This window comes from Salmo salar, chromosome 15 (genome assembly GCF_965601325.2).
Source record: "Salmo salar chromosome 15, fSalSal1, whole genome shotgun sequence".
NCBI lineage: Eukaryota > Metazoa > Chordata > Actinopteri > Salmoniformes > Salmonidae > Salmo > Salmo salar.
In genome coordinates this window covers 23,882,815-23,901,031 of record NC_138305.1, presented here as the reverse complement: position 1 = coordinate 23,901,031, position 18,217 = coordinate 23,882,815, and the positions used below count along the sequence as shown (strand labels likewise).

General features: G+C 55.4%; 1 protein-coding gene across 3 annotated transcripts in view; it reads right to left on the bottom strand.

Moving 5' to 3' along the window:
• LOC106571030 (choline/ethanolamine transporter flvcr2b) overlaps positions 1-18,217 on the bottom strand; it is a 54,965-nt gene that overhangs the window by 33,721 nt on the left and 3,027 nt on the right. For all 3 annotated transcript variants that reach the window (XR_006759132.2, XM_045695535.2, XM_045695537.2), the window contains exon 2: positions 3,438-3,579. Coding sequence is in view for 2 of the 3 variants with exons in the window: in XM_045695535.2 (XP_045551491.1) it covers positions 3,438-3,579 (142 nt within the window). In the remaining variant the exon portion in view is untranslated. The remainder of the gene's footprint in view (positions 1-3,437; positions 3,580-18,217) is intronic.

Genomic DNA, 18,217 nt, shown 5'->3' with positions numbered 1-18,217 from the left:
TTAAGAAATCGGTGTGTTGTCCAAAACTGTATTGAGGCGTTTACTGTTCATAGAACGCTAATGAAGTACCTAAACAAATACCTCTTTCCAGCATACTCTCACAATGACAGACATTCTACAATCTCCTCTGGAGGGAAAGTTCTGGAATTATAAAGTCAAGTCTACTAATTCTCCCTTTGTCAATGTTTCGTATGTTCATGGTAAAAGCCTGAGTGTCCTAAATTACATCACAAGTGGACAGGCGTACCTATGCGCCAACACACACACACACACACACACACACCCCACTATGAACCCAACACACACACACTTTACATAACTGACATACAGGCCAGATGCTTCAAAAGGGGGAAGTATGAGCAAGAAAGAGGAAGAACAACAAAAGCCTGAATAATTTGATATGTCATTCAGAATAACTATTTAACCCTTTTGTTATGGTAAGCTTAAACAAGTTCAGGAGTATACATGTGCTTAAATCACATAAGGTTGGACTCACTCTGTACGCAATAATAATGTTTAACATGATTTTTGTAATGACTACCTCATCTCTGTACCCCACACATACAATTATGTGTAAGATCCCTCAGTCAAGCAGTGAATTTAAATGCGATGATGCATGGAATGCTTTATTATACAGGTGCTTTTCTATGGTAAAAATGTGCTTCCCCAAACTTGAAACTAATGCGCAGCCTATATACGCTAGGCAGGCTACACCGGTTGTAAAGCGGATTAATGTGCTTAATATAACATGAGCAATAAACACAGGAGAAAGCTGAGATACTCTTTTCAATAGAGGCCAGTAAAAACTCTGTTTTCACACACAACTGCACAGTGACTGGGAACACAAGTTTCACTAGGCTCTGTAGGCTAAGGGTTCTCCAACCCTGTTCCAGAGGTCTTGTTTCACTAGGCTCTGGGTTCTCCAACCCTGTTCCAGGGGTCTTGTTTCACTAGGCTCTGTAGGCTCTGGGTTCTCCAACCCTGTTCCAGAGGTCTTGTTTCACTAGGCTCTGGGTTCTCCAACCCTGTTCCAGGGGTCTTGTTTCACTAGGCTCTGTAGGCTCTGGGTTCTCCAACCCTGTTCCAGGGGTCTTGTTTCACTAGGCTCTGTAGGCTCTGGGTTCTCCAACCCTGTTCCAGGGGTCTTGTTTCACTAGGCTCTGTAGGCTCTGGGTTCTCCAACCCTGTTCCAGGGGTCTTGTTTCACTAGGCTCTGTAGGCTCTGGGTTCTCCAACCCTGTTCCAGAGGTCTTGTTTCACTAGGCTCTGGGTTCTCCAACCCAGTTCCAGAGGTCTTGTTTCACTAGGCTCTGGGTTCTCCAACCCTGTTCCAGAGGTCTTGTTTCACTAGGCTCTGGGTTCTCCAACCCTGTTCCAGAGGTCTTGTTTCACTAGGCTCTGGGTTCTCCAACCCTGTTCCAGAGGTCTTGTTTCACTAGGCTCTGGGTTCTCCAACCCTGTTCCAGAGGTCTTGTTTCACTAGGCTCTGGGTTCTCCAACCCTGTTCCAGGGTTCTTGTTTCACTACGCTCTGGGTTCTCCAACCCTGTTCCAGAGGTCTTGTTTCACTAGGCTCTGGGTTCTCCAACCCTGTTCCAGAGGTCTTGGCTCTGGGTTCTCCAACCCTGTTCCAGAGGTCTTGTTTCACTAGGCTCTGTAGGCTCTGGGTTCTCCAACCCTGTTCCAGAGGTCTTGGCTCTGGGTTCTCCAACCCTGTTCCAGAGGTCTTGTTTCACTAGGCTCTGTAGGCTCTGGGTTCTCCAACCCTGTTCCAGGGGTCCTAAGCCTATAGGCTACATTTTAAGTATTTTGGCCACTTTAGTTGTGATACCAACCTGATCAAAACATATAGGTCTATAGACTAGATTACATGATGCATGCTACTATGATTTGAAAAAGCTGACTGCCTCAGACTGCACACACATCATTCACAAGTGATAATATTGTCACTCACCAGACTGACTATTCTCAATTTAATCTGGTAATAAATAAATAATGTGTGAAATTAGTGAAATTAGTTTTGATTTAGATTGGACCATTATGCGTCTGTCAGAACAGGGGGAAATACATGTCAACCATATGCACTTGAATAGGGAATAGAGGACGCTTTTCCCGCAATTCATGTTCATGCCAGCCAGGTAGGCTATACTCCTGTTGTAACAATAAGCAATGTGTTAAATATTAGGAAAGTTGAGAAATAAATATAGTAGGCCTAGCCAAAAGAAATCTGATGGGATCCTCCTCTTTTTAATAGAGGCCATCACTCTGTTTTCTCACGCAATGACATACCCTATAGAAATGTGGTGTAACATGAGCTCATGGGCTCTCATGAAGTGTTCGATTAGATTTTCCATTACATTAGCATTGATGTCAGCGTGATTATGGTCACCGTAACAGCCCTAGTCCTTCCTAACTCAGTTGGTGGAGAGGAAGGAAACCGCTCAGGGATTTCACCATGAGGCCAATGGTGACTTTAAAACAGTTCCAGAGATTCATGGCTGTGATAGGAGAAAACTGAGGATGGATCAACAACATTGTAGTTACTCCACAATACTAACCTAAATGATAGAGTGAAAAGAAGGAAGTCTCCACAGAATAAAAATATTCCAAAACATGCATCCTGTTTGCAATGAGGCACTAAAGTAAAACTGAAGAAAAACAAATGTGGCAAAGAAATGCACTTTATGTCCTGAATACAAAGCATTATGTTTGGGGCAAATCCAACACATCACTGAGTACCCCTCTTCATATTTTGAAGAATATTGATGGCTGCATCATGTTATGGGTATACTTGTCATTGGCAAGGACTAGGGAGTTTTTTAGGATAAAAAGAAACGGAATAGAGCTAAGCAGAGGAAAATCCTAGAGGAAGACCTGGTTCAATCTGCTTTCCACCAGACACTGGGAGATTAATTCACCTTTCAGCAGGACAATAACCTAAAACACAAGGCCAAATCTACACTGGAGTTGATTACCAAGAAGACATTGAATGTTCCTGAGGGGCCTAGTTACTATGTTGACTTACATCAGCTTGAAAATCTATGATAAAACTTGAAAATGGCTGTCAGCAATGATCAATAACCATCCTGACAGAGATTGAAGAATTTAAAAAATAATATTCTGCAAATATTGTACAATCCAGGTGTGAAAAAATCTTAGAGACGTACCCAGAAAGACTCATAGCTGTAATCACTATCGCAGGTAGAAGAGACGTACCCAGAAAGACTCATAGCTGTAATCACTATCGCAGGTGATTCTACCATGTATTGTCTCAGATTGTAATTTTTTTTTTTTTATAAATAAAAAGTTTGAATTTCAATCCATTTTAATCCCACTTTCACACAACAAAATGTTTAAAAGGTCAAGGGGTTATATATGCATTAGTAAGAGTTTGATGATGTGATGTTTATATTTATAGTATAATAATAAACATGTTACCTATGACAACCAGTATGAAGAGCAGTGTAGCAACTCCTGCTGTGATGTAGAACATTATACTGATGTGATAGGCCAGCTGATCCATGTCCTCAACGTTAGGCACCAGGATGGGAGGGACCAAGAACCCAATGGCTATACCCAACTGGAAGAGAAGAAACAGACAGCATAGCTTTAAAAAAAAAAACTGCAGAGACAACGACCACCCTTATTAGAGATGCATGTTGGGAGACAGAGAGGCTGGAGATAGCCAATAGGGGTGGCTGTTGTAGACAGAGGGCATTCATTCATTGTAGTACAAATTGAACTCAAACTGGCTGAACGACAGTGCATGTTGGGCCATCCCTTCAGAGGTCCCAGTGATCAAATCAAAATGTATTTATAAAGACATTTTTACATCAGCAGATGTGACAAAGTGCTTATACAGAAACCCGGCCTGAAACCCAAACCGCAAGCAATGCAGATGTAGAAGCATGGTGGCTAGGAAAAAACTCCCTAGAAGAAGCCTGGTGTCTAGGAAAAACTCCCTAGAAGAAAAGAGGAACCAGGCTCTGAGTGAGTGGCCAGTCCACACTAAGTGATATAAGTGGAAACATTAAACAGCCAGTTGATGGAGGAAGCCATGATGCAGCATGTGTAATAAGACCATAACAGGCCATGGGCCATACAGGACCTACTATACTGTAAGTGTTATAGTGACATCAAAGTGGGAACACCTGCCCAGCCTCACGGACCGGAGGATTCAGAGGAACACCTGCCCAGCCTCACGGACCGGAGGATTCAGAGGAACACCTGCCCAGCCTCACGGACTGGAGGCTTCAGAGGAACACCTGCCCAGCCTCACGGACCGGAGGCTGCTTCAGAGGAACACCTGCCCAGACTCACGGACCGGAGGAGACTTCAGAGGAACACCTGCCCAGCCTCACGGACCGGAGGATTCAGAGGAACACCTGCCCAGCCTCACGGACTGGAGGCTTCAGAGGAACACCTGCCCAGCCTCACGGACTGGAGGCTTCAGAGGAACACCTGCCCAGCCTCACGGACTGGAGGCTTCAGAGGAACACCTGCCCAGCCTCACGGACTGGAGGCTTCAGAGGAACACCTGCCCTGCCTCACGGACCGGAGGCTGCTTCAGAGGATCACCTGCCCAGCCTCACGGACCGGAGGAGGCTTCAGAGGAACACCTGCCCAGCCTCACGGACTGGAGGATTCAGAGGAACACCTGCCCAGCCTCACGGACTGGAGGCTTCAGAGGAACACCTGACCAGCCTCACGGACTGGAGGCTTCAGAGGGAACACCTGCCCAGCCTCACGGACTGGAGGCTTCAGAGGAACACCTGCCCAGCCTCACGGACTGGAGGCTTCAGAGAAACACCTGCCCAGCCTCACGAACTGGAGGCTGCTTCAGAGGAACACCTGCCCAGCCTCACGGACCGGAGGCTTCAGAGGAACACCTGCCCAACCTCACGGACCGGAGGCTTCAGAGAAAACACCTGCCCAGCCTCACGAACCGGAGGCTTCAGAGAAAACACCTGCCCAACCTCACGAACTGGAGGCTGCTTCAGAGGAACACCTGCCCAGCCTCACGGACCGGAGGCTTCAGAGAAAACACCTGCCCAGCCTCACGGACCGGAGGCTTCAGAGGAACACCTGCCCCGCGTCACGGACCGGAGGCTGCTTCAGAGGAACACCTGCCCAGCCTCACAGACCGGAGGCTTCAGAGGAACACCTGCCCAGCCTCACGGACCGGAGGATTCAGAGGAACACCTGCCCAGCCTCACGGACCGGAGGATTCAGAGGAACACCTGCCCAGCCTCAAGGACCGGAAGCTGCTTCAGAGGAACACCTGCCCAGCCTCACAGACTGGAGGCTTCAGAGGAACACCTGCCCAATCTCACGGACTGGAGGCTTCAGAGAAAACACCTGCCCAGCCTCACGGACCGGAGAATACTTCAGAGGAACACCTGCCCAGCCTCAAAGACCGGAGGCTTCAGAGGAACACCTGCCCAGCCTCACGGACCGGAGGCTGCTTCAGAGGAACACCTGCCCAGCCTCACGGACTGGAGGCTTCAGAGGAACACCTGCCCAGCCTCACGGACTGGAGGCTTCAGAGGAACACCTGCCCAGCCTCACGGACTGGAGGCTTCAGAGGAACACCTGCACAGCCTCACGGACTGGAGGCTTCAGAGGAACACCTGCCCAGCCTCACGGACTGGAGGCTTCAGAGGAACACCTGCCCAGCCTCACGGACCGGAGGCTGCCTCAGAGGAACACCTGCCCAGCCTCACGGACCGGAGGCTTCAGAGAAAACACCTGCCCAGCCTCACGGACCGGAGGCTTCAGAGGAACACCTGCCCAGCCTCACGGACCGGAGGATTCAGAGGAACACCTGCCCAGCCTCACGGACCGGAGGCTGCTTCAGAGAAACCCCTGCCCAGCCTCACGGACCGGAAGAGGATTCAGAGGAACACCTGCCCAGCCTCACGGACTGGAGGCTTCCGAGGAACACCTGCCCAGCCTCACGGACTGGAGGCTTCAGAGAAAACACCTGCCCAACCTCACGGACCGGAGGAGGATTCAGAGGAACACCTGCCCAGCCTCATGGACCGGAAGCTGCTTCAGAGGAACAGCTGCCCAGACTCACGGACAGGAAGCTGCTTCAGAGGAACACCTGCCCAGCCTCACGGACCGGAGGCTGCTTCAGAGGAACACCTGCCCAGGCTCACGGACCAGAGGCTTCAGAGGAACACCTGACCAGCCTCACGGACTGGAGGCTTCAGAGAAACACCTGCCCAGGCTCACGAACTGGAGGCTGCTTCAGAGGAACACCTGCCCAGCCTCACGGACCGGAGGCTTCAGAGAAACACCTGCCCAGCCTCACGGACTGGAGGCTTCAGAGAAAACACCTGCCCAGCCTCACAAACTGGAGGCTGCTTCAGAGGAACACCTGCCCAGCCTCACGGACCGGAGGCTTCAGAGAAAACACCTGCCCAGCCTCACGGACCGGAGGCTTCAGAGGAACACCTGCCCAGCCTCACGGACCGGAGGCTGCTTCAGAGGAACACCTGCCCAGCCTCACAGACCGGAGGCTTCAGAGGAACACCTGCCCAGCATCACGGACCGGAGGATTCAGAGGAACACCTGCCCAGCCTCACGGACCGGAGGATTCAGAGGAACACCTGCCCAGCCTCAAGGACCGGAGGATTCAGAGGAACACCTGCCCAGCCTCACGGACCGGAGGATTCAGAGGAACACCTGCCCAGCCTCAAGGACCGGAGGCTGCTTCAGAGGAACACCTGCCCAGCCTCACGGACCGGAGGCTTCAGAGGAACACCTGCCCAGCCTCACAGACCGGAGGCTGCTTCAGAGGAACACCTGCCCAGCCTCACGGACCGGAGGAGGATTCAGAGGAACACCTGACCAGCCTCACGGACCGGAGGCTTCAGAGAAAACACCTGCCCAGCCTCACGGACCGGAGAATGCTTCAGAGGAACACCTGCCCAGCCTCACGGACCGGAGGCTTCAGAGGAACACCTGCCCAGCCTCATGGACCTGAGGCTGCATCAGAGGAACACCTGCCCAGCCTCACGGACCGGAGGAGGATTCAGAGGAACACCTGCCCAGTCTCACAGACTTGAGGCTTCAGAGGAACACCTGCCCAGCCTCACGGACCGGAGGCTGCTTCAGAGGAACACCTGCCCAGCCTCACGGACCGGAGGCTGCTTCAGAGGAACACCTGCCCAGGCTCACGGACCAGAGGCTTCAGAGGAACACCTGACCAGCCTCACGGACTGGAGGCTTCAGAGAAACACCTGCCCAGGCTCACGAATTGGAGGCTGCTTCAGAGGAACACCTGCCCAGCCTCACGGACCGGAGGCTTCAGAGAAACACCTGCCCAGCCTCACGGACTGGAGGCTTCAGAGAAAACACCTGCCCAGCCTCACAAAGTGGAGGCTGCTTCAGAGGAACACCTGCCCAGCCTCACGGACCGGAGGCTTCAGAGAAAACACCTGCCCAGCCTCACGGACCGGAGGCTTCAGAGGAACACCTGCCCAGCCTCACGGACCGGAGGCTGCTTCAGAGGAACACCTGCCCAGCCTCACAGACCGGAGGCTTCAGAGGAACACCTGCCCAGCATCACGGACCGGAGGATTCAGAGGAACACCTGCCCAGCCTCACGGACCGGAGGATTCAGAGGAACACCTGCCCAGCCTCAAGGACCGGAGGCTGCTTCAGAGGAACACCTGCCCAGCCTCACGGACCGGAGGCTTCAGAGGAACACCTGCCCAGCCTCACAGACCGGAGGATTCAGAGGAACACCTGCCCAGACTCACGGACCGGAGGCTGCTTCAGAGGAACACCTGCCCAGCCTCACGGACCGGTGGCTTCCGAGGAACACCTGCTCAGCCTGACGGACCGGAGGCTTCAGAGGAACACCTGCCCAGCCTCACGGACTGGAGGAGGCTTCAGAGAAACACCTGCCCAGTCTCACGGACCGGAGGCTGCTTCAGAGGAACACCTGCCAGCCTCACGGACCGGAGGCTGCTTCAGAGGAACACCTGCCCAGCCTCACCGTCCGGCAGCTGCTTCAGAGGAACACCTGCCCAGCCTCACGGACCGGAGGCTTCAGAGGAACACCTGCCCAGCCTCACGGACCGGAGGCTGCTTCAGAGGAACACCTGCCCAGCCTCACGGACCGGAGGCTTCAGAGGAACACCTGCCCAGCCTCACAGACTGGAGGCTTCAGAGGAACACCTGCCCAGCCTCACGGACCGGAGGCTTCAGAGGAACACCTGCCCAGCCTCACGGACTGGAGGATTCAGAGGAACACCTGCCCAGACTCACGGACCGGAGGCTGCTTCAGAGGAACACCTGCCCAGCCTCACGGACAGGTGGCTTCCGAGGAACACCTGCCCAGCCTCACGGACCGGAGGCTTCAGAGAAACACCTGCCCAGCCTCAAGGACCGGAGGCTGCTTCAGAGGAACACCTGCCCAGCCTCACGGACTGGAGGAGGCTTCAGAGGAACACCTGCCCAGGCTCACGAACTGGAGGCTGCTTCAGAGGAACACCTGCCCAGCCTCACCGTCCGGAAGCTGCTTCAGAGGAACACCTGCCCAGCCTCACGGACCGGAGGCTTCAGAGGAACACCTGCCCAGCCTCACGGACCGGAGGCTGCTTCAGAGGAACACCTGCCCAGACTCACGGACCGGAGGCTTCAGAGGAACACCTGCCCAGCCTCACAGACTGGAGGCTTCAGAGGAACACCTGCCCAGCCTCACGGACCGGAGGCTTCAGAGGAACACCTGCCCAGCCTCACGGACTGGAGGATTCAGAGGAACACCTGCCCAGACTCACGGACCGGAGGCTGCTTCAGAGGAACACCTGCCCAGCCTCACGGACAGGTGGCTTCCGAGGAACACCTGCCCAGCCTCACGGACCGGAGGCTTCAGAGAAACACCTGCCCAGCCTCAAGGACCGGAGGCTGCTTCAGAGGAACACCTGCCCAGCCTCACGGACTGGAGGAGGCTTCAGAGGAACACCTGCCCTGGCTCACGAACTGGAGACTGCTTCAGAGGAACACCTGCCCAGCCTCACGGACCGGAGGCTTCAGAGAAACACCTGCCCAGCCTCACGGACTGGAGGCTTCAGAGAAAACACCTGCCCAGCCTCACAAACTGGAGGCTGCTTCAGAGGAACACCTGCCCAGCCTCACGGACCGGAGGCTTCAGAGAAAACACCTGCCCAGCCTCACGGACCGGAGGCTTCAGAGGAACACCTGCCCAGCCTCACGGACCGGAGGCTGCTTCAGAGGAACACCTGCCCAGCCTCACAGACCGGAGGCTTCAGAGGAACACCTGCCCAGCATCACGGACCGGAGGATTCAGAGGAACACCTGCCCAGCCTCACGGACCGGAGGATTCAGAGGAACACCTGCCCAGCCTCAAGGACCGGAGGCTGCTTCAGAGGAACACCTGCCCAGCCTCACAGACCGGAGGCTGCTTCAGAGGAACACCTGCCCAGCCTCACGGACCGGAGGAGGATTCAGAGGAACACCTGACCAGCCTCACGGACCGGAGGCTTCAGAGAAAACACCTGCCCAGCCTCACGGACCGGAGAATGCTTCAGAGGAACACCTGCCCAGCCTCACGGACCGGAGGCTTCAGAGGAACACCTGCCCAGCCTCACGGACTGGAGGATTCAGAGGAACACCTGCCCAGACTCACGGACCGGAGGCTGCTTCAGAGGAACACCTGCCCAGCCTCACGGACAGGTGGCTTCCGAGGAACACCTGCCCAGCCTCACGGACCGGAGGCTTCAGAGAAACACCTGCCCAGCCTCAAGGACCGGAGGCTGCTTCAGAGGAACACCTGCCCAGCCTCACGGACTGGAGGAGGCTTCAGAGGAACACCTGCCCAGGCTCACGAACTGGAGGCTGCTTCAGAGGAACACCTGCCCAGCCTCACGGACCGGAGGCTTCAGAGAAACACCTGCCCAGCCTCACGGACTGGAGGCTTCAGAGAAAACACCTGCCCAGCCTCACAAACTGGAGGCTGCTTCAGAGGAACACCTGCCCAGCCTCACGGACCGGAGGCTTCAGAGAAAACACCTGCCCAGCCTCACGGACCGGAGGCTTCAGAGGAACACCTGCCCAGCCTCACGGACCGGAGGCTGCTTCAGAGGAACACCTGCCCAGCCTCACAGACCGGAGGCTTCAGAGGAACACCTGCCCAGCATCACGGACCGGAGGATTCAGAGGAACACCTGCCCAGCCTCACGGACCGGAGGATTCAGAGGAACACCTGCCCAGCCTCAAGGACCGGAGGCTGCTTCAGAGGAACACCTGCCCAGCCTCACAGACCGGAGGCTGCTTCAGAGGAACACCTGCCCAGCCTCACGGACCGGAGGAGGATTCAGAGGAACACCTGACCAGCCTCACGGACCGGAGGCTTCAGAGAAAACACCTGCCCAGCCTCACGGACCGGAGAATGCTTCAGAGGAACACCTGCCCAGCCTCACGGACCGGAGGCTTCAGAGGAACACCTGCCCAGCCTCATGGACCTGAGGCTGCTTCAGAGGAACACCTGCCCAGCCTCACGGACCGGAGGAGGATTCAGAGGAACACCTGCCCAGTCTCACGGACTGGAGGCTTCAGAGGAACACCTGCCCAGCCTCACGGACCGGAGGCTTCAGAGGAACACCTGCCCAGCCTCACGGACCGGAGGCTGCTTCAGAGGAACACCTGCCCAGCCTCACGGACCGGAGGCTTCAGAGAAACACCTGCCCAGCCTCACGGACTGGAGGCTTCAGAGAAAACACCTGCCCAGCCTCACAAACTGGAGGCTGCTTCAGAGGAACACCTGCCCAGCCTCACGGACCGGAGGCTTCAGAGAAAACACCTGCCCAGCCTCACGGACCGGAGGCTTCAGAGGAACACCTGCCCAGCCTCACGGACCGGAGGCTGCTTCAGAGGAACACCTGCCCAGCCTCACAGACCGGAGGCTTCAGAGGAACACCTGCCCAGCATCACGGACCGGAGGATTCAGAGGAACACCTGCCCAGCCTCACGGACCGGAGGATTCAGAGGAACACCTGCCCAGCCTCAATGACCGGAGGCTGCTTCCGAGGAACACCTGCCCAGCCTCACGGACCGGAGGCTTCAGAGGAACACCTGCCCAGCCTCACAGACCGGAGGATTCAGAGGAACACCTGCCCAGACTCACGGACCGGAGGCTGCTTCAGAGGAACACCTGCCCAGCCTCACGGACTGGAGGAGGCTTCAGAGGAACACCTGCCCAGGCTCACGAACTGGAGGCTGCTTCAGAGGAACACCTGCCCAGCCTCACGGACCGGAGGCTGCTTCAGAGGAACACCTGCCCAGCCTCACCGTCCGGAAGCTGCTTCAGAGGAACACCTGCCCAGCCTCACGGACCGGAGGCTTCAGAGGAACACCTGCCCAGCCTCACGGACCGGAGGCTGCTTCAGAGGAACACCTGCCCAGCCTCACGGACCGGAGGCTTCAGAGGAACACCTGCCCAGCCTCACAGACTGGAGGCTTCAGAGGAACACCTGCCCAGCCTCACGGACCGGAGGCTTCAGAGGAACACCTGCCCAGCCTCACGGACTGGAGGATTCAGAGGAACACCTGCCCAGACTCACGGACCGGAGGCTGCTTCAGAGGAACACCTGCCCAGCCTCACGGACAGGTGGCTTCCGAGGAACACCTGCCCAGCCTCACGGACCGGAGGCTTCAGAGAAACACCTGCCCAGCCTCAAGGACCGGAGGCTGCTTCAGAGGAACACCTGCCCAGCCTCACGGACTGGAGGAGGCTTCAGAGGAACACCTGCCCAGGCTCACGAACTGGAGGCTGCTTCAGAGGAACACCTGCCCAGCCTCACGGACCGGAGGCTTCAGAGAAACACCTGCCCAGCCTCACGGACTGGAGGCTTCAGAGAAAACACCTGCCCAGCCTCACAAACTGGAGGCTGCTTCAGAGGAACACCTGCCCAGCCTCACGGACCGGAGGCTTCAGAGAAAACACCTGCCCAGCCTCACGGACCGGAGGCTTCAGAGGAACACCTGCCCAGCCTCACGGACCGGAGGCTGCTTCAGAGGAACACCTGCCCAGCCTCACAGACCGGAGGCTTCAGAGGAACACCTGCCCAGCATCACGGACCGGAGGATTCAGAGGAACACCTGCCCAGCCTCACGGACCGGAGGATTCAGAGGAACACCTGCCCAGCCTCAAGGACCGGAGGCTGCTTCAGAGGAACACCTGCCCAGCCTCACAGACCGGAGGCTGCTTCAGAGGAACACCTGCCCAGCCTCACGGACCGGAGGAGGATTCAGAGGAACACCTGACCAGCCTCACGGACCGGAGGCTTCAGAGAAAACACCTGCCCAGCCTCACGGACCGGAGAATGCTTCAGAGGAACACCTGCCCAGCCTCACGGACCGGAGGCTTCAGAGGAACACCTGCCCAGCCTCACGGACTGGAGGATTCAGAGGAACACCTGCCCAGACTCACGGACCGGAGGCTGCTTCAGAGGAACACCTGCCCAGCCTCACGGACAGGTGGCTTCCGAGGAACACCTGCCCAGCCTCACGGACCGGAGGCTTCAGAGAAACACCTGCCCAGCCTCAAGGACCGGAGGCTGCTTCAGAGGAACACCTGCCCAGCCTCACGGACTGGAGGAGGCTTCAGAGGAACACCTGCCCAGGCTCACGAACTGGAGGCTGCTTCAGAGGAACACCTGCCCAGCCTCACGGACCGGAGGCTTCAGAGAAACACCTGCCCAGCCTCACGGACTGGAGGCTTCAGAGAAAACACCTGCCCAGCCTCACAAACTGGAGGCTGCTTCAGAGGAACACCTGCCCAGCCTCACGGACCGGAGGCTTCAGAGAAAACACCTGCCCAGCCTCACGGACCGGAGGCTTCAGAGGAACACCTGCCCAGCCTCACGGACCGGAGGCTGCTTCAGAGGAACACCTGCCCAGCCTCACAGACCGGAGGCTTCAGAGGAACACCTGCCCAGCATCACGGACCGGAGGATTCAGAGGAACACCTGCCCAGCCTCACGGACCGGAGGATTCAGAGGAACACCTGCCCAGCCTCAAGGACCGGAGGCTGCTTCAGAGGAACACCTGCCCAGCCTCACAGACCGGAGGCTGCTTCAGAGGAACACCTGCCCAGCCTCACGGACCGGAGGCTTCAGAGGAACACCTGCCCAGCCTCACGGACTGGAGGATTCAGAGGAACACCTGCCCAGACTCACGGACCGGAGGCTGCTTCAGAGGAACACCTGCCCAGCCTCACGGACCGGAGGAGGATTCAGAGGAACACCTGACCAGCCTCACGGACCGGAGGCTTCAGAGAAAACACCTGCCCAGCCTCACGGACCGGAGAATGCTTCAGAGGAACACCTGCCCAGCCTCACGGACCGGAGGCTTCAGAGGAACACCTGCCCAGCCTCACGGACTGGAGGATTCAGAGGAACACCTGCCCAGACTCACGGACCGGAGGCTGCTTCAGAGGAACACCTGCCCAGCCTCACGGACAGGTGGCTTCCGAGGAACACCTGCCCAGCCTCACGGACCGGAGGCTTCAGAGAAACACCTGCCCAGCCTCAAGGACCGGAGGCTTCTTCAGAGGAACACCTGCCCAGCCTCACGGACTGGAGGAGGCTTCAGAGGAACACCTGCCCAGGCTCACGAACTGGAGGCTGCTTCAGAGGAACACCTGCCCAGCCTCACGGACCGGAGGCTTCAGAGAAACACCTGCCCAGCCTCACGGACTGGAGGCTTCAGAGAAAACACCTGCCCAGCCTCACAAACTGGAGGCTGCTTCAGAGGAACACCTGCCCAGCCTCACGGACCGGAGGCTTCAGAGAAAACACCTGCCCAGCCTCACGGACCGGAGGCTTCAGAGGAACACCTGCCCAGCCTCACGGACCGGAGGCTGCTTCAGAGGAACACCTGCCCAGCCTCACAGACCGGAGGCTTCAGAGGAACACCTGCCCAGCATCACGGACCGGAGGATTCAGAGGAACACCTGCCCAGCCTCACGGACCGGAGGATTCAGAGGAACACCTGCCCAGCCTCAAGGACCGGAGGCTGCTTCAGAGGAACACCTGCCCAGCCTCACAGACCGGAGGCTGCTTCAGAGGAACACCTGCCCAGCCTCACGGACCGGAGGAGGATTCAGAGGAACACCTGACCAGCCTCACGGACCGGAGGCTTCAGAGAAAACACCTGCCCAGCCTCACGGACCGGAGAATGCTTCAGAGGAACACCTGCCCAGCCTCACGGACCGGAGGCTTCAGAGGAACACCTGCCCAGCCTCATGGACCTGAGGCTGCTTCAGAGGAACACCTGCCCAGCCTCACGGACCGGAGGAGGATTCAGAGGAACACCTGCCCAGCCTCACGGACTGGAGGCTTCAGAGGAACACCTGCCCAGCCTCACGGACCGGAGGCTTCAGAGGAACACCTGCCCAGCCTCACGGACCGGAGGCTGCTTCAGAGGAACACCTGCCCAGCCTCACGGACCGGAGGCTTCAGAGAAACACCTGCCCAGCCTCACGGACTGGAGGCTTCAGAGAAAACACCTGCCCAGCCTCACAAACTGGAGGCTGCTTCAGAGGAACACCTGCCCAGCCTCACGGACCGGAGGCTTCAGAGAAAACACCTGCCCAGCCTCACGGACCGGAGGCTTCAGAGGAACACCTGCCCAGCCTCACGGACCGGAGGCTGCTTCAGAGGAACACCTGCCCAGCCTCACAGACCGGAGGCTTCAGAGGAACACCTGCCCAGCATCACGGACCGGAGGATTCAGAGGAACACCTGCCCAGCCTCACGGACCGGAGGATTCAGAGGAACACCTGCCCAGCCTCAAGGACCGGAGGCTGCTTCAGAGGAACACCTGCCCAGCCTCACGGACCGGAGGCTTCAGAGGAACACCTGCCCAGCCTCACAGACCGGAGGATTCAGAGGAACACCTGCCCAGACTCACGGACCGGAGGCTGCTTCAGAGGAACACCTGCCCAGCCTCACGGACCGGTGGCTTCCGAGGAACACCTGCCCAGCCTGACGGACCGGAGGCTTCAGAGGAACACCTGCCCAGCCTCACGGACTGGAGGAGGCTTCAGAGAAACACCTGCCCAGCCTCACGGACCGGAGGCTGCTTCAGAGGAACACCTGCCAGCCTCACGGACCGGAGGCTGCTTCAGAGGAACACCTGCCCAGCCTCACCGTCCGGAAGCTGCTTCAGAGGAACACCTGCCCAGCCTCACGGACCGGAGGCTTCAGAGGAACACCTGCCCAGCCTCACGGACCGGAGGCTGCTTCAGAGGAACACCTGCCCAGCCTCACGGACCGGAGGCTTCAGAGGAACACCTGCCCAGCCTCACGGACTGGAGGCTTCAGAGGAACACCTGCCCAGCCTCACGGACCGGAGGCTTCAGAGGAACACCTGCCCAGCCTCACGGACTGGAGGATTCAGAGGAACACCTGCCCAGACTCACGGACCGGAGGCTGCTTCAGAGGAACACCTGCCCAGCCTCACGGACCGGTGGCTTCCGAGGAACACCTGCCCAGCCTCACGGACCGGAGGCTTCAGAGAAACACCTGCCCAGCCTCAAGGACCGGAGGCTGCTTCAGAGGAACACCTGCCCAGCCTCACGGACTGGAGGAGGCTTCAGAGGAACACCTGCCCAGCCTCACGGACCGGAGGCTTCAGAGAAAAAACCTGCCCAGCCTCACGAACCGGAGGCTTCAGAGAAAACACCTGCCCAGCCTCACGGACTGGAGGCTTCAGAGAAACACCTGCCCAGCCTCACGGACCGGAGGCTTCAGAGAAAACACCTGCCCAGCCTCACGGACCGGAGGCTTCAGAGGAACACCTGCCCAACCTCACGGACCGGAGGAGGCTTCAGAGGAACACCTGCCCAACCTGACGGACCGGAGGAGGCTTCAGACGAACACCTGCCCAGCCTCACGAACCGGAGGCTTCAGAGAAAACACCTGCCCAACCTCACGAACTGGAGGCTGCTTCAGAGGAACACCTGCCCAGCCTCACGGACCGGAGGCTTCAGAGAAAACAGGAATATGTCAACTAGAGTAGCAGACTGCCAGGGATACTAATGCTGCATTTAGACAGGCAGCCCAAATCTGATATTTGTTTTCACTAAATTGGTATTTTGACCAATCAGATGAATGAGCTCTGAAAAAAAAATCTGATGTCAAAAGATCTGATGTGATTGGTCAAAAGTAAACGCAGCCGGAGTCACATTTACCTTGCTTGCTGTGGTGATAATCCTTCTCAGAATGCTTGTCTGGCTGAAAGTGGCATTGCCAAACCCACAAACAATACAACAAGTTCAAATACTCTCAATGAAAGATTTGTACAGTCAACATTAAAAGATCCCAGCTTTTTGAAAAGTACAGTCTCTGTTGGCTCTTTTTGTAGATCAGGTCTGTACATTTAGTCCACTGAAGCTTATTGTCCAAGAGGACACCCAGATATTTGTATTCCTCTACAAATCTCTATGTTCTGACTAGAGGTCGACCGATTATGATTTTTCAGCGCCGTTATCGATACCGATTATTGGAGGGCCAAAAAAGCCGATACCGATTAAATCGGTCTATTTTTTTTTACATTATTATTATTATTTTTTTTTTTTGTAATAATGACAATTACAACAATACTGAATGAACACTTATTTTAACTTAATATAATACATGAACAAAATCAATTTAGCCGATCGGCCGATTAATCGGTATCGGCTTTTTTTGGTCCTCCAATAATCGGTATCGGCATTGAAAAATCATAGACGGTCGACCTCTAATCGAGATCATCCTGACCGGTTGCAACACCAGCTAGTATGGCAACTGTACGGCATCTGACCGTAAGGCGCTACAGAGGGTAGTGTGTACGGCATAGTGCATCACTGGAGCCAAGCTTCCTGCCATCCAGGACCTATATAATAGGTGATGTCACAGGAAAGACATAAAATTGTCAGAGACTTCAGTCACCCAAGTTATAGACTGTGTTCTCTGCTACCGTGCGGCAAGTGGTACCGGAGCGCCAAGTCTAGGACCAAAAGGCTCCTCAACAGCTTCTACCCCCAAGCCATAAGACTGCTGAACAATTAATACAATCGTCACCGGACTATTTACATTTGCCCCCCCCAACCCCCTTTGTACACTGCTGCTACTCGTTTATTATCTATGCATAGTCACTTCACCCCTACCTACATGTACCTCAACTAGCCTGTACCCCTGCACGCTGACTCAGTACCGGTAAACCCTGTATATATCCACGTTATTGTTATTCTTATTGTGTTACTTTTTACTATTACTTTTTACTTTAGTCTACTTGGTAAATATTTTCTTAACCAACAGTGCAATTCAAGAAGAGTTAAGGGCTTGTAAGTAAGCATTTCACAGTAAGGTCTACAATTGTTGTACTCAGCGCATGCGACAAATAAAGTTAGATTTGATGTAAGACAGGGAGTAGATCATAACCAATCGAGGGCTAGCTCATCGATGTTGTAGAAACGCATGAAAATGTTGCCGACGATTTCAAGCTATGTGAAGTTGGTTTTTGATCATTTCTAGGCAGCCATTTTCAAATCTTGCCATAGATTTACAAGGTGATTTTAAGTCAAAACTGTAACTAGGCAACTCAGGAACATTCAATGTTGTCTTGGCAATCAACTTCAGTGTAGATTTGGCCTTGTGTTTTAGGTTATTATCCTGCTGAAAGGTGAATTCATCTCCCAGGGTCTGATGGAAAGCAGACTGAACCAGGTTTCCGTCTAGAGTTTTGCCTGTGCTTAGCTCTATTCCGTTTCTTATCATTAAAAAAACTCACAAGTCCCTTCCGATGACAAGAATACCCATAACATGATGCAGCCAACACCATGCTTGAAAATATGAAGAGTGGTACTCAGTGATGTGTTGGATTTGCCCCAAACAGAACACTTTGATTTCAGGACATAAAGTTAATTTATTGCCACATTTTTGCAGTTTTATTTATTTATTTAAGCTTTATTTAACTGGGCAAGTCAGTTAAGAACAAATTCTTATTTTCAATGACGGCCTAGGAACAGCCTTGTTCAGGGGCAGAACGACATTTTTACCTTGTCAGTTCGGGGATTCGATCTTGCAACCTTTCAGTTACTAGTCCAACGCCACCCCAGGTAGCCTAGTGGTGTGCCTTCTTGCAAACAGGATGCATGTTTTGGAATATTTTTATTTTAACTTTCACCCTGTCAGTTAGGT